This window comes from Onthophagus taurus, chromosome 2, assembly GCF_036711975.1.
Source record: "Onthophagus taurus isolate NC chromosome 2, IU_Otau_3.0, whole genome shotgun sequence".
In the NCBI taxonomy this organism is placed as follows: Eukaryota; Metazoa; Arthropoda; class Insecta; order Coleoptera; family Scarabaeidae; genus Onthophagus; species Onthophagus taurus.
This window is the reverse complement of record NC_091967.1, coordinates 5937582-5957078: the sequence shown is the minus strand read 5'-3', so window position 1 is coordinate 5957078 and position 19497 is coordinate 5937582. Positions and strand designations below refer to the sequence as shown.

The window sequence follows — 19497 nt, the reverse complement described above, 5'->3', positions numbered from 1 at the left end:
AACAATAATAAAAAAAAACTTACTAGACAAATTTGATATACGCAAAAAAAAAGATTGCATGAACACCAATGTTAAAAAAAAACTTCACAATGTTATTATAAATAACTAATCACTGATACATTTTAAAGTTGTATTTTAAAATTACATTTTAAAATTGCATTTTAAAAAGCACTAAAACAACGCACGTTTTACATTAGCAGGAAAAGCGATCTCGATGTTGCCTAGAACCGACTTCGCGTTCAACTGACAGCGAGCACGCACTCGTTGCAGTGTCGGCCCCCGAGGACCAACGAGTTTGCTTCCTGCTCGCGTCTAAAGATGCTAAAGTTCACCGGTTGTAAGAGGCCTCGTCACTTAGAATAGACGCAGTTCAATTAAATCCTAGAATGTGGCGTAGAGTAAATAGGTACGCTTTTTCTTTACATTCTTGTTTTGGTAGTACAAAAAAAATGCGAGGCGATTTTACCAAACCGGGTGAGAAAATGAAGTTAATCACTGCTGGTACTACCACGGGGGAACTAATAATAAGACGGCGGAGACATGGACTTTTTGCTCGTGCCCGTATGTCTTAAAAAGGGGGCTAAATTTAGACACCATGAAGCCTGGGGCACGTGTCTGTACGTATGTATGTGTGGAAACTTTGAAATTAACTGGTATGTCCGACTGGATTTGATGAGATGTAATATTTTTGTACAAATTTTTTTTATATATTTAAGTTAACTACTGTTATTTTTAAAAAGTGACTTCACGTATTAGTGTTAACCATATTTCGCCGCCTTTCTAATTTAAATGATAAACATAATTAACATATACTAATTTGTGGTGAGTTCAGAATTACCAAAAATGTTTAAAATTCAATATTTTGAATAAAAGATAATGTGTTGAATCAGTTATTAGTTGAGTGAATTGCACTTGATTAATATTTAACCATCTTGAGATAAAACTAAGTTATCTCGTAATCCTAAATCATTAAGCATCACTTTATATTTATACAAGAAATAATTTAGTGTTAATAACTAAATGCGAAAATTATCATTATCTTGGAAAATAGAGAACATTACAATTTTTATCTCTTAATTTACAAAATTAAATTATTTTCACAGAAATACAAGATAATAAAACACAATAAACAATAAGTATTGTTAAAATTTTCTTGCTTTTCCCACTTTCTAATGATTAAATTTAATCTTTACCTTTTGTATCGTTTAAATATAATTTAGTGAGCGATCCTCGTCTTCTTAAACCACTGAAAGAACGTCTACGTTTCGGTATTTCAACACAATTATTACAAACTTCCAACATATTTCTTTCCGTAACAGCTAAATTAAGACAGTAAAACGTGGACTCGAGTATACAACTATCATGATATCATAGGTGTTACTAAATCTTAACGCATTTTTTTCCCTACAACAACCGCATGTCTTATCTAAACCTTATCTAGTTTTATCGTTTGTTTGATGAAGCTTTAGACCTAAATTAAAATGAAAAAAACCGCAATATTAAAAATAACTACAATAAAAAAGTGATGTTAATGATGTAATTATTTGATATACAGGTACTTATTTTAATAAGCATGATATATTAAGTTTTTAATGTTAACAGTTTATTTTAAATATTCAAAATTGGCACGTTTATGTCAAGTACAAAATCAATAAGATTATCTTTAAAAAGTTGTGTCAAGGTTGATAATCATGTCGAGTACCTGAATTTAGTAATATTGTTTATAACTAAATAAATATTTATATAAATTTAAATTTTAAATGCACTTATAGATAACAATTCTAACACTCATGTAATATGGGTTGCCTACTAAACATTTTTAATAAACTTTTTAAATACCAAACTAATCGTATAGTATGACCGCAATTGCCACCATAAATAATAAAAGACAGTTTAGCAGCCCACGTATGCAATTTCTACACTCAACGTTATTATGTTGGTAAATGTCGTGCCTTTCGTTGCAACTCGACTCGAAAGCTTGCTCTATACCCAAGTATTGCGACTTTATCTCGCAAATTCATCGAATTGTGTATACGCCTATTTCCTACAACTCTATTATTAAATGTTTAGAAATGATATATGATCTTTAAAGAAATTCTGTGTTTGTTCAACGACTTCTTTAACCTTCCCGAAAGGTTAAACAAACGAAAATGAAACAAGAAAATTTTACTTCATTAATAAATTTGGTGATTTAAAATCTTGTAAAGAAGCCGATCTCATTATAAGTCAGGTCGTGCCCTCAACATTCCGTTTATCTTCGTATAAAGGTAGTTGGATGTGGGCGTTATCTCATATGTATACGGTAATAACAACCTCAGCAGCAGCCGAAGTGGCAGCAGCAAGTGGTGCAAAAGCGGTTCATTCAAGGATTTAACGTGGGCGTAGCTGTTTGCCTTTAAACGGGCTTACGAAATTGTTGCGATTACGCAATGCGATTGTTGTTTTGTCGGCACCATCAACGAAACATATCGCATTACCAATCATCATGAAACCTTCAATAAACACCCAATGTTTGATTTTACGTCGCTGACGAGATCGTTTCAATTTTTAACAATCAATGAAAGGAATTTTAAACGAAAATTAAATTAAGCACGAGAAGGTTTTCGCCGTTTGAAGTGAATCGGGCGGAATTAAAACGGCATCGCGTTGCAAAATTAAAGCGTCTCAATCAAAGTCAATGTCACGCGGCTCAAAATGGACAGTTTACGGCCGTAAACGCGCAGCCTGAAACGCAAATGGTTCGGAAACGATCTCTCCGCGACCTTTCGCTTTGATTTTTACAAACTTTTATTGCCCGTAAAACGAATGAACTTCCTTTATCGTTGTGTTTTCGGGGTAGCTTTCAAATGTGGATTTTTGCTAACCTTCCTACTAACGACTTGACGGGTAATAAATCAATCATGAAACAAAGACGTTCTTTTAAAATACTTTATGTTTAAAGGGAAATGATTAAGTTGTTTTAATTTTTTTTTGTTTCTTTCATCATTTCGGACAGAAAGAGATCCGGTTTAAATGAGTTGAAAATTTCAATCTAATCCCATTGATTTTTGTGGTTTAGCTTCAGGCAACTTACCTTAATCCGATTATAGCATTTACTATGTATTTTTCGATTTACTCTAGAAATTAATAATTTGGTATAACCCAACTTCAAATATTCCGCAATAACCTCAAAAAGTTTTATTTCTTAAATCCTAAGCGTTTGGAAGAAAATAATTTTTTTCTTAACCCCACTCTCAACAAATGCCAAATTAATAAGATCATTTTTTAAATATGTATTAGTCCAAACGTTTATTTTTAGAATTTATGAATACGAAAATTTCATAGATAAATTAAAGCTTATCTAACCCTAGATAATTTATATCTCATACTTCAACAAAAGCTATTATATTATGCAAACTTTCTATGCATTTTCGCTTAAAATTGAAACATTTTCCGCGTAAAATCACGTCCTTGAGGAGCACGTGTCAGAAAGTGATGAGTTTCTTTCACGGGTTTCTAAAATATTCGTTTATTTATTCTGGTCACTTGGTCCCAATCGAGTGGTTAAAAATAATAAACGATTTTCACGAACATAAAATATTAGGGCAACAATGAGCCATGGTACGAAATAAACATCACATCACATCTCATTCAATCTAATTCGAAGCGAGAATTAATAATAAACGATAAATTATTTAAAGTGAGCTTTTTGTTTTGGCAATGTTTCAGTAGTTGAAGAATTAAAGCTGAACTTTATTTCTGGCGCTTGGCAAATATATGATCTTTCGCTGGCAGATAAATACATAATAAATATTTTGTTCCGCGAATAAATAACGATAAACTTTCCAAGGTAACAAATATTAAAGGAACACTTTTTTGTTCATTCCTCGGAAAATAATAATTCGAAAATCTCGTTTTAAATTGGCCGGCTTAAAAGCACCACCACGAAAAAGCCGGCTAAGATTACAAAAGAGTCGAAACAAAATATCTCTTGGAAGATAAAACTTGTTTAGAAGTTATTAACCCGGGTAAACATTTAATTACTTTTACAAACTTGGAGTGGAGATAACCAAAGAAGCGAACCCTCGAGAATCTAAAACTCTCACGTCCGTCATTTTTTACATGTCTCAAAAAGTACGTTGATAAAATTAATTAAATTATATGCAGGTTATAACGATAATAATCCGATTTTACTATCATTGCAGGAATTGGGTGGATTGAGACAACTGCCACTGCCAGTCCCAAGCCTGTATAAAGGAGATGTTCCTAGGGTTCCTAGGTGAGGTTGGCTTTCTGCCAAGAACTCTGCCAACACCAAAGGACAACGATCTATGATGATTGACTTCTAATAACAACGAGAATCATTACCCCGGCGCGAATATATGTATGTGAGGGCCCTAATATCAGCGAACCAAGACCAAAAAGAAGTCCATATAGGTGGAAAAGAAGGAGAAGATGAGAAGTGCTGGCAGCAAATAAAAACCAGTAACAAGAAGCTGCAAAATAGTCTACAGGAAATGAAAAATTAACATAAACACCACCATTACATTACATTACATTACATAGAATACATATCGGGTAGGCGGACCAACCAACCTTGCACCGCGACCCTAAGGATCTATTGTACCCCGATAGATATCGTTATCAAATTTCACCGTGCAGTCCAATGCTCTTAACGAACATTAATACCTTGCTCGGCGAAAGGTCATTCAGATCTTTTGAGGAGATAAACAGCGACCCAAAAATCGAGAATCTGATACGGTTAACGGCAGGGCAGTGGCATAAAACATACTCAACCGTCTCTGCTTCCTCCGCACATAGTCGGCATTCAACATCGTCGGCTAAACCCAACAAGTTGAGGTGTGCTTTTAATCGGCAGTGCCCAGTAAAAACACCCATTAGAACTTTTATGCTACTACGGGCAAGTCCTAAAATATTCCCGGGTTTGACAGTGGCGATGTTAATAAACACCTTAGCATGTCTCATTCCAGGAGAACTGGTCCACAGTAGGCGAAGTCTCTCTTCAGCCCACAGTCCAATCCTATATTTGGCCATCGCAAATGATACACCAACTGCTGGTTCCGGTCCCATAAACGCTTCAGCGCTGCCATCTCGTGCTAGCTTATCTGCCGCTTCATTGCCAGCAACACCAAAGTGACCCGGGACCCAGATCAGAGAGACTCTGTTATCACAACTCAGTGTGTTTAATGTTCTCTTACAATCATTAACCAGAGCCGACACCGTTTTCACGGCTTGCAGCGCCTGGAGAGCGGCTTGACTGTCTGAGAAAATTCGTACTGTCATGTTCTTCACCCCTCTTTCAAGAAGGATTTTAGCACCCATGTCAATAGCAAATACTTCCGCTTGGAATACAGTACAGTACGTACCCAGGCTGTAGGCTTGCTTAATTCGAGGTGTCTGGCAGTATACTCCTGCTCCTACCCCTTCAGGCGTTTTTAATCCATCTGTGTACAAGCAAATGTCTGCCCGAACCAGAGAATTTTCATTTTCGATCCAGGACTGCCGCTCAGGCAGTACAATCTGGTATCGAGCATTAATCACTGATAGTGATACCGCCAAATCTGACGGCATTGATAGCACAGTATCAGTGCTTATAATGTCTTCCGCAGCCCATTGGTAGGAACAGTTTTGAGCATATTGCTTAAATCTGTAAATGGTTGTTCTAGCCACTTTCTCTATATGCAAATGCAGAGGAGATAGGCCAAGCAGAACCTCCATTGCTAGAGTTGGCGTTGTGCCTATCGCACCAGAGATTGCCAATCCAGCTACTCGTTGAATTCGTGAAAGTTTACTGATAACTGAAGTCTGTCGGACTTTCCTATACCAGGCTGCTGCTCCGTATGTGATCATAGGTCTAACCACAGTCACATAGAGCCAGTACAGTCTTTCAGGGGTAAGACCCCAATTTTTTCCACAAAGACTGCGACAAGTCCACAAGGATAGTCTAGCTTTGTGCAAAACTCCCTGCAAATGTCCATTAAACACCACCAACTGCTAAACCATGGTTTTACGAAGAAATGAAAAAATTTGCAGAAATAAAAAGAAAAGCTCACCAACAGAAGATCAACGTATGATATAATTACAAGCAAGAAACAGATCCAATGCCAAAATCTGGAACTGTCTATGATAATGTCTTTTAAGCTTTGATACGCAATCAGAATGTTTTCTAGATTTTTCAATATATGAGCCATGACCTCTCTTTTTCATTGCTTTTTCAAGCATTGTCCTCATTGTTCCTACTGATTTGATTCCCATCTTGTCCAAATAAGGAGAGGTAGCTGTAATAATAGTTTCTGATAAACGTCTCGTGGTGTTTTCATAAACAAATAAATGTTACTCAGAAAGAGGTTCTGCCTGTTAATAAATAATCTTATTATTTGTATAATAATATACAAATATGATTTGAAAAATGCTTAATAAAAGTCTTTTCTTATAACATAATATTAAATCCTTATATCTTCACATTAATAATTTTATTTTCAACATTGAATTGATAAAGAGATTAATTTACCGGCTTACGATTACAATAATCAATTTTGTCCTCAGTGGGGTACGAGTTTGAGCTTATCACCACCGTGGTCAGGCCAATTAATACTCACACCGGGGCTCGTATCTTTTAATTGAAGCTCTATTTCAGCCGGTTTGTTATGCCACCTTACAAAGGATCGTAAAATCAATCGTTAAGCCGATGGCGAAACGCCCATGGAGCGGTGTGCTCTGGGTCTATTTCCGAATGGGGCCCCAGATAAAAAGGGGTTAACGAACCTTACCGACACAGCGTGGCCGTGCATAACTTTGCTGGTGGTTACCTCACGTTCCTTCATGCGTGACCCCAGCAGCAGCAACAACTCTTCGTGCACACGGTGGCGAAAACCTGAGCCTAATTGTAGTACTCGAAAAACCAGTTCAAGGTTTTAGTATACTTGCATATTATTATCGCGGTAAAAATAAATAATAATTGATTAAAAATAAAAAAATCCATGTTTTCTTTGTGGAAGTTTAACGTTGGCGCCATCGAGTGAGCACTCGAACTCTAGACTCTTTAGAGTGTGTTCTTAGGTGTGTATGTGTAACGAAAATAAACACGGCCCCTCTTCTTGATAGCCCATGGATATAGATTCCCACACTCTTAAATAGCTTGGCCCAGGTTTCGCCTAGATTTTCAAAGCTCACGGTTCATAATTGACTGGGAAATTTCATTTCGATCATAAAACTCAACCTCAACGTAATTTATTTTATTTCTTTAATTTTTAAAGTTCAACTTAACTGTTACAAATACTTTGAACCAGACGTTTCTTTTTGTTTCTCGTCACTAAACGAGATAAAGCAATTTTATTTTAGTTGATGTAGGGGACGAGACGCCGAAAAGCACGGAAAGCACTTGATTATCTAATCCAAGAGTAACGTAAACATGGTTTAACGAGCCCGCCACATGTCGTTCACTCTCAGGTGGTCTCTTTGAACGGGTCGATGAGCCCAGAAAACGTTCGTTTTCTATACCATCGATGCGCACTATCCAATTACGCCTCTCGCGAATCGAAGAGAAAGTGCTATTTGTGAAGATAGAATAATTTATATCGTTTAAATAGGGTAATATAAAATTTTTTAGTTAACCAAAAAATACTAAGGACTATTTTTAATCTGGGAAAAATCAAAGAATTTATTTTGTGTATAATAAAACTTTCGAAATCTATATTGGATACGTTTAACTTGACTTTAGGAGTTTATACATTAGATGTTTATACTTTGAGAAATATTTATATCGTTGTTATAAATCGAAATAACTTTTTGAATGAAAATGTTAAGGTTTCTATAAATTCTTTGCTGATTCATCATTCAGGCTCTCCTTTATTTATTCTTACAACCGATTATTAATCAAGTTGTTTTTCCACATTAATATAATATTAGCTTTATATACACTAATAATTAAGATAACGCACAATTACCTAAATTAAATTAATCGCAATTTGTCTTTGATTTTATCTTGAGTTACATTTTCTTTTAGCAAAGTTTTGTTAGTTTGTTGGATATCAATTTTAGTACCAGCATGAAAGATGAGGTTGGGACCAGCATCTAGGTCAATTTTCAGATAATTAATTTTTGTCTCGTTGCAAATTTGACGCAGCCCTATCACTGCGTGTTATCTGAAACCTGTGGACGGGACACATGTGGCCAGACAGCTGTTGCTCAGGAATTTCAATGTGTGTACAGATTTTTCAAAAGATTTCTTCATTTACAATTAACACAGTTACGACAAAAAAATTGTATTTGTAATAAAACATATTCATAAACAATTTTGCGAATTTAATATTGATTTTATCGAATCAATATTGATTTATGGAAACGATAAGGAAATGTGTTATCATAAACCCGCTCCCTAATTCATCGATTATTCCAAATATTATAAGATTAATTTTTTGAAGCAAAATAACAAAATAATGTTCTTGGAAAAGAAGAAGTAAATGAAGAAGGGCGGCAGCTGTTCACCGGTAAATCTAGTTCTCTCAAACGCACTCACAAAGTCGATTTATACCTGTTCTTTTCTTTCTGGTTGCTTAATAAGGGCCAGGTGTTCCTCAGGGTTGAGCTTTTGTCTCTCTAAGATTAAAACTCCCTTAAATCTCTTTTGTGCACTCACAAACACTTTTATTGTTTTTGTTTTATGTTTTAACTACTTTTTCAATAAACCAAAAGAAAATAGTATAACAATATCAACAAAAAAGACCAAATCAATATGGTTTTTTTAAAAACTTACATTTTATAAGAACTACGCCGTTGGGCATATCATCCATAACTCGATCAGAACGCACGAAAAAATGCATTAAAAACCGCTATATAGAGGTTTTTATTTGTGTATCGAGCACAAAGTTTTATTAAAACTTTACGCGCGTGTTATGTACGCGTTAGGACTTTGAGAAATCCGGAAGGACGCGTACCGAAATAGATGCGGTTTGTGTTGTTCTTCTTCGTCGAACATGGCGGCACGCCACCGTGAAGCTCTGGCGAACACTGAACGCTGTGGCGGTCTGTGGTGCTCACAATCTGCCAGCTTGCTTGCTTTGCCAGGTTCTCTTTGAGCAACGTTGAGCCGAACCGACAACCAACCTGGGGGCCGGCAACCATAACACTAGCATAGGAAGGTCATGTGCCCTAGTGCTCTCGTTGATTTTTATTTTTACTATTTAGGTAACCGTAGCGGTTAAGACGTTTTCTATTTTTGCTTTTGGTATTTGAAAAAAATCACAGTTGATTTGTGGTTTCCCAGATTCTCATTAAAATTTTTAAACTATGTAGTAATCATTAGTTACAGGATATGATTTAAATAGGTGATTAATTTATTATAAATAAAAACGATAAAACATCATTTTAAATGAGTTTGATGAAATAATATATGTATATATACAAAAATTGACATCTTTCAGGTTATATAGACTTTGGGATTTTTTTTAATAAAACGAAAAATCATAGAAATATGAAATTATCGTTAAATTAAAACTTGATTCAAAAGCCTGATTGAGAGTGTTGATGATGTGTTCAATCTTCTGAATGCGATTTAATATTTGGGCGTGATAAACTTGGTAAAAATAGACCCAATAAAAAAACAACTATTGTTAATGACCAACAGCTATATTATACACTAAGTAGTTAAGGAATGTAACGATGCTAAAGGGGTACTAGAAGTTTTTGACCATCCAGATCAGAGGTAAGATTATCCATTGAGTTTTAATCTGTTTTATGACGTGATTAAACTTTGATTTGTTACGTTCAGGAGAGGTTAGGGGATGGTGAAAAGAAGTTTTCTTTGACAGTTAGTATGCAGACAAAGTATCCAGAGAAAAGGCAAGATGGCAAGACATCCGAACCAAACACTCGATATGGATATTGAGACTAATGAAAGAAACACCATGTTATACAGGGTGTCTCAGCTAGACCGGTCATTAGACGTTTCTGTGGATCTGGCCAAAATAAAAAATTGAGAATTCAGACTTAACTATTATCAATTACGTTCTCTTCGTCTAAAATATTTTCAGATTTCTAGCACTTCCGGTTATACCGGAAGTCGCCACCTACTTTATTTTTTTAAATGGAACACCCTGTATATTTTTACATATTTTGATTTGTCTGTTTTGAAGGTTTATAAATAACTTTACTTTTTGCAATTTGATTCTTCCGTTCTCGAGTTATTCGATTTTTTCTAGAAAAATCTGCTCCAGCGGACATTTGTTCAAAAAATCATAGAACACATGATTTTTGAGATATCAATTTAGGATTCAGAACATGCTTAAACAACATGATGGAGTATGTTTTGGTGCCAGGAACGGCTGTCTAAATCGTTTGGTCACTTTACTATGACATGTTAACTTCTCAAAATTTGGAACTATCATAACTTCATTTTTTTAAATGGCACCCCCCATATTTTATTACTTAGTCGTCTTCGGCGTCTCATTTTACATCTTTTATATTCCATATGTCCTATGCCTAACATTAATAGTTTGAGAAATAATTAGGGTTTTTTGAAAAATGCTCACATATCATATCGATATTAACCTAGTGTGCCATGGAAAACAAATGTTTAATGACTTATTGACAAACGTCAGTCTGATTTACGTTGTTTGATGCTTGTGAGTCTGAAACCAGATAAAATGGATATTAATAACGTAAATAATGTTTATACAAATAAAGAAATCCATAATTTATTTTTTGTGCACGAAAAGTGCGACAAAGTTCTTAGTAGAACTTGCAGAATGTTTAATGAAAATTATCCGCATTTACCTCCGATGACAAAAGATAAATTTAGAAGAATAGAAGCAAATTTTTTGCATTTTGGACGAATTAATCACGTGTTAAACTGACCAAAAAATGTAGTAGATAATGCAACGGAAGAGGTGAATGCCTTGGCTTATTTCGAGCCCAGTCCCAACACCTCAATTCGAGCTGCCAAGGAAGATCTAGGAATCATACTACGAACTTTGTCGCGCTTTTTATGCATACAAAATAAATTAAGAATTTCTTGATTTGTGTAAATAGTACTTTCGTTATTGTTATCGATTTTAACTCTTTTCAGTACTAATATTAAGGGACATAACAGATAATTATTTGCTCACATGCATCAAGTGAGGTAAACAAGTGAGTCTTTGACAAGAACTCATTGAGAAGGCTTGTTTTTCATGGCACACTAGGCTAAATATCCATATGTGTGCATTTTTCAAAAAACCCTAATTATCTCCCAAACTATTAATGTTAGGTATGGGACATATGGGATATAAAAGATGCAGAATGAGACGCCGAAGACGCCTAGTAATAAAATATGGGGGGTGCCATTTAAAAAAATGAAGTTATGGTACTTCCAAATTTTGAAAAGTTAACGTGCCATAGTAAAGTGACCAAACGTTCTAGACAGCCGTTCTCGGCACCAAAACATACTCCATCATGTTGTTTAAGCACATTCTGAATCCTAAATTGATATCCCAAAAATTGAGTGTTCTCTGATTTTTTGAACAAATGTCTGCTGGAGCAGATTTTTCTAGAAAAATTCGAATAACTCGAGAACGGAAGAATCAAATTGCAAAAAGTAAACTTATTTATAAACCATGAAAACAGACAAATCCAAATATGTAAAAATATACAGGGTGTTCCATTTAAAAAAATTAAGTAGGTGGCGACTTCCGGTATAACCGGAAGTGCAAGAAATCTGAAAATATTTTAGTCGAAGAGATCGTAATTGATAACACTTAAGTCTGAATTCTCAAATTTTTATTTTCGCCAGAACCCCAGAAACGTCTAATGACCGGTCTCGCTGAGACACCCTGTATAGAGAAAAGGTAAAGATTGATGATGAGTGTTTGGGGCTTCACATAATGTTGGAGTGAAACCATAAAAGAAGAAAAGGACTTCTCTAGAAACACTTTAACTAATAATTTGTTAATATTATTATTATATTTATTAATATAATACCTATACCGGGAATTTCATATAACTCGCTATATGAATTACGAAACTACTATGCACTTGTACTGTCCCACATAAAATGCAACATAGCTTAAGAGTACAGGCATTAGGTAGTTTTGCAAAGCAAAAGTTTGTTTGGAAAAAGGTGTGTCGCACGTCTCTCCAGATGACTAAACCCGAATGATTCTAGTTCTAGGTCTTGTGTTAGTTCTAGTGATAGTCATAGTGCTAGTATAATGATTTTATTGAACATTTTATTGAACGGAAACTAGAACTAACACTAGACCTAGAACTAGAAACATTCGGGTTTAGCCGCACGTCTCTCAAGACGGCTAAACCCGAATGATCTAGTTCTAGGTCTTGTGTTAGTTCTAGTGATAGTATTAATGTAAAACTAGAACTAACATTAGACCTAGAACTAGAAACATTCAGGCATGTTGCATTTTATATGGGACAAAGTATGTAGGTACGCCCTAGTTTCTATGGAAATATATTTTTGTATATTGCATTTTAAGTGAAATTTACTGTATATGATTAATTAACATTTTGATTTAATAACTTAATTGTTCTAACAAAATTGGTGTGACCATAAAGGATAATTTTTAATAACATTAACCTTATTTTAACAATTACTTTATAATTCAACAAGATATCATACCGTAGTAAAACTGTGGGTAGATTTAATTTACAACCATATGTTCGAAGTAAGCCAGAGTAGAACAGAGAGTGTGGTGTTGAGAGTAAGGTATCGAGAACTCAAGCAGGTGGGAATGATCTAAAAATCTCAGCTGTTTCTGCTTCCCACGCACATTGAATGTAAACAAACCGGATGAAGCTGTAAAGCCTACATTCGTTGAAATCCACTGCGTATAAAGAGATTGGAAAGAAAAATGCACCATACATGTGTATCCCCAGGTTATCTCTCTCTAAGGATGCTATTATTATTAACAAAAATTTACTTCTTATAAAAAAATAATCTGGGGATAAAATTATAGGTATCATAAAATAGAAATAGTTGTTTATCTTTTTTTTATTATTATCGTTCGTAAAATGATAAATTGATTATCTAATATAGGCGTAAATATACAACACTTTATTGACTAAATAGCTCACAATAAATAAATAATATAGGACAACAGACAACGGGTTTCGATTTAAATTGAAAGTGCGACTCTTCTGCTGCGAAATCTACCAGGGCCACAACCAGCTTTTCTTACCTGTAACAAAACAAAAGATGAGAGCTGTTGGAGCCCTAGTGATTAACAGGCAGATGGTCGATAATTGGTTTGGGTTAAGTTTTTACTAAAAAAAACTAGACCCGAAAAAGATACGACTTAAAAACTTTTAACTTCGATTTATAAAACAGAATTCTCTTTTTAATACACAATGTTATTATACTAATTTATCTCAATGTTACATTTAATTTGATCTAGTTTTCACATGTTGGCACTTTCTACATAGTGAAAAGTCGTTATTCGCTTTCTATTTTTTTTTCTGCATCAAGCTTTAAAGTTAAGGTTTTATTGTACGATTATTCCCCGCATTGTTCTAAATCTAAATTCTAAACAGAATCGCTTTACAACCCTATTTCCTCAAACCCATTAATTACATTATGTAAATTTTTTGGCAAATCCCACATGCGGGCGCTGTTAATCTCGCGTCGCAAGGAAAACCGAGACGATACACAAAAGCTTTTACTTATCAAGGTTAAAAGAATTTGCATATACGCGAACGTTGTGTTTAGAATTCGAATCCAAAAAACCGGATACGACCAGCAAAAGCTGTTAGAAACAGGGCTCTTTGACAATTGACAGAAGTCGTACACGTGCTGCTAGAATCTTATTTTTAGCAGACCGCAAGAGGGTTGCTTCCTCTTCGAGAGGAAACCGTCTCTCTATAAATAGAATCTTAGAAATGTTAAATTCCCTATAGGTTGGGGTGTTAATCAATTCGATGTGCAGTGTGTTTTCCCTACGGAGGGTTATGTAACTTTACCCTCCGCCAACTGGTGGTGGTTTTAATAACCATCAACCCTTCAGAACTATCTACTTGATTTACTCAATTGTGATTCAAGTTCTTGTAAACTTAACAGCGGGTGAAATCGGTATTAATATTTATGATGAGGGTTGAGTGAATTATTTGTTGGGTTAGTTCAGTTAATTTGCAGGAAAAGGTGTGTGTATTGAAAATAGGTCACTTACAGGAAATATATACAATTATTTAGCTGCTTGAATAGAAAATAAAAGGATTAATATTACTTGAATTAATCAATTAAATTTGTTATACAAGTAACATTTTTGATAATGAAATAAATTTGGTTGCATTTAAACTTTGGTTATTAGAGAAACCTCGTTTCAACATAAGTGCCATTCAGAACCTATTCAAATTACAAGCTGAATAAACAGATCGGACAATAAACCAATTAAATCGAACCAAAGCATGTCGGCACAGGTCATTAAGCAGCGGGAATAGCTGACCCACAAAGTGCCAGTAATTAATCCCACGTCCGAAGTTTTGAAATTAAATGAGAAATTCTGAATTACCTTGTACGAGGTATTTGCCTTTATGCATCTCTCAAACCAATTAACTCTCAATCCATAACAACAACACCTAGTCACAATTCTCATAGATTACAATAAAAAAACGAACCACCTATTTACTCAATAACTTCAATACTGAATCTAATCCGGTAAAAAGAATCGATCTCGGGTTTCAAGTTATCCCACACACTTACAGCCCACATTATTTCAAAGATCGCTAAATACGATTCCGATCATATTCGCCGCCGTTCTCTTTTGAAAATCCTTAGCTTAGTTTTTAAAGCTTGGCAACATTAAAATTGCGAAGAGTCATAAAACCACCGGAATTTAAAGCCAATAAAAACGAGTTAGAACAACGCATTTCTCCCGGTTAAAAGTCAAGGAAATCCAACTTGCCAACTCTTATACACACATCAATCTTCAGCGATCTTGTGCCAATCTAAGACAAAAACAATATTTCTCATCGGACTCAATTACATCACCCCGGTTGAGGACAATCTTTAAAATTTATTTTGAGGAAACTAAATGAAACCTTGAAAATGATTCATAGATCACAAATATGTAAAAATTTGTAGGCGTAATGAGTCATAATGGTAAAATAATTTAGGAATGTTAAAAAAAAATGTTAATCCCTACCAGATAGGCAACAATTCTATCAAATAGAATTCCTTCGCTTAAGCAGCTAACGCCATCTAACGAAACTTTCAAGTAAAGGAAGATTTTAAAACTGGTTCAGAGATGGCGCTGAATTCACCCTATTAAAATAACTAAGAAAAAAAAATGTTTTGATAAGATATTAAATAAATTATATTTGGAAAGAGAAAAATATGTGTCGATTATCTCTTTATGCCTTTAGACAGTTTTAGGTCAGTATGTCACCAGATAAACTTGGAATTATTACGATACAGAACGCAGCTCGCATATCAAAGCACAACGTAATAGCAAAACGACGTCCTGCGTCAGTATGAATATTTTACCGCCTCAACCGCGTATATATGCATGCACCACGTAGTTACGTGCATAATGTAATCGATATTACGTGTAAACTACATGAACTGTACCGCGATTCGGTCAATTTCAAACGGAACGGGGGGAAACAAACAACGATAATAATAAAATTTCGTTCAACTTTCACGTTTAGTTATTTACACTAACATCGAAATGATGTCATATAAGAGTTATGCTGTTAAGAGAGAGTGGCGTGGTAGTAGTTAAAAGCGATCAATTGGTTTAATGAGTTTCTGTGGGGTTCTGAGTCGCCTCGTCATCACGATGAGATTTGAGATTGAAAGTTTGCGTATGATCAATTAGGGACACTTGAGTTGGATGCTGTGTCGACAAAACTACTTGGACGCAATTTCTATGTCATGTGTATTCGAATAATTACGATTGAATTAGAAGTATAAAATCAATGTTTCAATGTAAAAATTCTAGTGTATTGGTAATGCCATATTTACCCAAAATTGGATGTATTTTTTGTATTATGATTAAGACGATGCAAGTGGTCATATCCACTCGAAACTGATAAAAAATTGCCAAACCTCGGCTAAATGTATTAAGCACAATGTATGAATTGCGTTTAATTAAGTCGGGGCCGCTAGCTTACTTAATACCATATCTACCTAAAATTTTGTTAACAAATAAAGTAGCGCCTCGGCGGCAAGCGACCTCGGCAGAACTAAATACGTAAAAACTAGTATTTCGCCCTTGGTCATCTCCGCTTGAGACGTTGCAAGTAAAGTGATATATACTCGAAGCTGCCCAATACATTGTTATGTCTTGGCTGCAAATGACCTCGGCTAAATGTGTAAAGCTGAGGTCGCTTGTGGCCGAGGCGTTGCAATCAAAAACATAGAAAGTGGTATTTCGTCCGATGCAATCTGCGATTGAGACAATATGGCAATCACAGGCTTAAAGCTTTCAGTATTGTCCAAGAGAGAGTAATCATTAAGCTTTGTGTGGAATGTTAATAAATATAACATTATAATAAATATTGTGATATGATTAAGAATTTTTTGTTTGGACAAGGTAGTTTTGATACTGTGCTTTGCACATCCGTCCGCAAGTGCTTTCCTAGAATCAAGGCTATTGTCTCCTCGTTGATAAAGCCCCACCCATTAAGATAGCCGCTAAGTGACGCACTTAATACCCGACTTTCCGAGAAATTTATGCGAACGCCTCTGCGTTTATTGTGTTGATATTAACGGCGCGAGAAAGATAAATCTTCAAGCGCTCAGTTCGGTTGAGTTAGAGCCGGGTAAATATAGTCTTTTGCTTTCTCGAGGTCGAAACTATGCGGTATAAGGATTTTTTTTATTACCCGGGGACAGCTATTTTCAGATTGAAATTCCTTACAACTCCTACAACTACAAGAGATAACGGTAAAAAAAGTTTAAGCAAAATTTAATTTTCATACTAGATTGTAATATTAATGCAATTAAGTTAGTTAAGTAAACCAACTATGATTTATCTTGTATATTAGTTAAAAGTAAATAATAATCCGTGCGTTTCCGTGAAATTTAAAAAGCTATTAAAGCGCAACATCCGAGCCGTCGGCGTCGCGGCTTAATGACTGTTATTTCGAAGAACTTGGGGGCGTTGTTCTGAGCGCGCGTTCATTGTCGCTGCGAAATTACCCCAGAAATCCAATTACCGCTCCATTCCGCATCAAGAAGTCGTTAACGGGGGTTGCACGCGCTCATAAAGGCCCTCGGTCCGCGTGCAACAAATTAAAATCCGCACGTTCGCCTAATGGAACGTTAAATTTAGCCGGCCGAACACGGACGGACCGCAATTACCGTTTATTAGCGAAATGGACGAAAATCGGTAACTATGTATCTGTGTGTGTGTGTTTTGACCAAATTTCTTGTTGGCAAAAATCATGAAAAGGTATTATTACTGTTTGTGTTATTACATCACCAGATGCTATTATAATTGTAACTGAAGTAATGATTAAAATATCCATTGCTATTTTTTGGTAGGTGTATTTAGGTAATTCATGGGTAAATAATGGTTCTCGTGTATTCGAGAGTCTATATTTCTCACATACTGTGCATTTACGTATCATGTCATTTATTTGCTCGTACATCTGAGGTCAAAACATTACTTCTTTAGCTCTCAGCTTAATTTTAGTTACGTCAAAATGTCCTTCATGCAAAATATGTAACATCTCTGACCGTAACTTCTTTGGTACTATTACTCTGTGTTTATTAACGGCCATTGGCTTGCCGTTCTGCAATAATACACACCCAATACCATCTCGGGATGCATCATTTGAATTATTGGCGTAATCTTTTCATCAAAATTAGCTAACACCGTAACTTCACATAGAATTTGTTTTATTTTGTTAAAAACTTCATCATGGCAGCTTAACCATTGAAACATAATTTTGTCTTTTAATTTGTCTTATCGATGCTGTCAACTCAGGCATGTTTGGTATAAATTAATACTCTGGGATAATTAATCATGCCTAGTACCCTTTGTAATTCTTTTCTATTACTTGCCGCCTTGAACTCTACTATAGTTTTAATTTTAGATGGGTCTGGCCTCATACCCTCCCTACTAAATATATGTCCCAAGTACTTTACCATGTTAACCTTGAACTGTATTTTATTCTTATTAATTTTAATATTTAAAGATTTTGCTCTGTTAATATCGTATTTCTTCTTATTTTCATCAGACAACGTGAAATTATTGTAAATGTCCACTCCTACCTCTCCAATAGCATTCAAAAGGATTACTACTTTTGTAGCATCAGTTTTCTTATCTTTTTCTATTGCTGCCATGTATATTTCAAAATTTTGTTTAAACTTTTTGAAATTCTCCACTACATTTTCTTCGAACGACAATTGAGCGGGAACACGAGCACCCTCATTTTTAGCAACTTTAAGGTTATGATCGCTCCTTTTTGCTTTTTACGTCTACTTTTTACTGCGTACTTGTATTAATATTGATTCAAGTTTATTGACTGCGGCATGTTGTGTTCTGTCAATAAAAGTCAGGATTTTCACTACTACTTTATTGAACAAAACTAGAATTATTTTATTTTACAGTGTTCGTTATCACTTGACTTAGCTTGTCATTCTTCATCTTTATGTCCTACTTCACACTGGTTGGTAATGCCAACCTAATATGCAACATCTTGAAAATTTTTGAACCACACCTTAATATGAATCGACGGGAAAAGTTATGATTTATTTGAACCAATTCGAAAACAAGATTCCGTTTTCGTTTGTCACGATGATTCAAAAAATACACGATGATTTAGAACGTGAATAGGACGTAAAATATTTACGATGGCCATTATTAGAGAAAGATGAGGGTTTCGGAGGACAGAAATTCGGGTATCGGCATCAATCTCGGCTCGGAGGGGAGGCGAAAAGCGTATGTCGTAGGTTAGGGTGCTTTCGACGAGACGGAATGTAAATTGGTCTTCTTGGAAAACGGCCGTCGGACAGCGATCGCATCAATTTCGCGAATCGCCCCCCGCTAGACGGTGCTCGATAGAGAGAAATATCGTTCAGGGCATGCACCCGGTGTAAATTCCACTCTTAAATTGCACAACGAGGCCTCGAAGAAACCATACGGACCCCGCTTCGCCCTCGTTTTCCAAAAGGATTACCATTAAGTAAGGATTCTTTTAAAGTTTCAAAAAAAATAATGTTTTTAAATGTACATTTATTTTTGAACATCTTTTTGCGTCCAATTCCTTTTTTCTTAGACTGTTTTATTATCCCCGTTTGGGAGTTTGAGTCGAATGAAAAAAGTTTTTAATTGCACAGGGTGGAGAAAAATTCGGAATTCGTGGCTACAACGACAGCGCGTCTCGGGCGTCAATGAATATGCATCGGACGATTGTCGGGATCGGTTTGTCCGAACGTCGAGCCACCTCATGAAAATGAATGAAACAATTAGTATCTACATCGCGAAGCCATTACGCGTCTCTTGGCATTTTTCGAATGAGCCCCCCTGAACGGCACGACCACGACGACACAAGAAGAAGAAAAGA

General features: G+C 35.3%; 1 protein-coding gene across 7 annotated transcripts in view; it reads right to left on the bottom strand.

Moving 5' to 3' along the window:
- The window catches only part of LOC111427445 (rho guanine nucleotide exchange factor 10), a 70369-nt gene that overhangs the window by 12638 nt on the left and 38234 nt on the right, over positions 1–19497 (bottom strand). Inside the window, exon 1 of one of the 7 annotated variants that reach the window (XM_071193973.1) lies at positions 14493–14603. The exons of 2 other annotated variants lie outside the window; for them this stretch is intronic. In XM_071193973.1, the coding sequence (XP_071050074.1) occupies positions 14493–14520 (28 nt within the window). In that variant the 5' untranslated portion in view covers positions 14521–14603. Of the gene's footprint in view, positions 1–23; positions 277–1193; positions 1348–8533; positions 8639–8755; positions 8849–14492; positions 14604–19497 lie in introns of those variants that run through there. 4 more of the 7 variants (XM_023062597.2, XM_023062599.2, XM_023062596.2 and 1 more) reach the window with 4 other exon arrangements.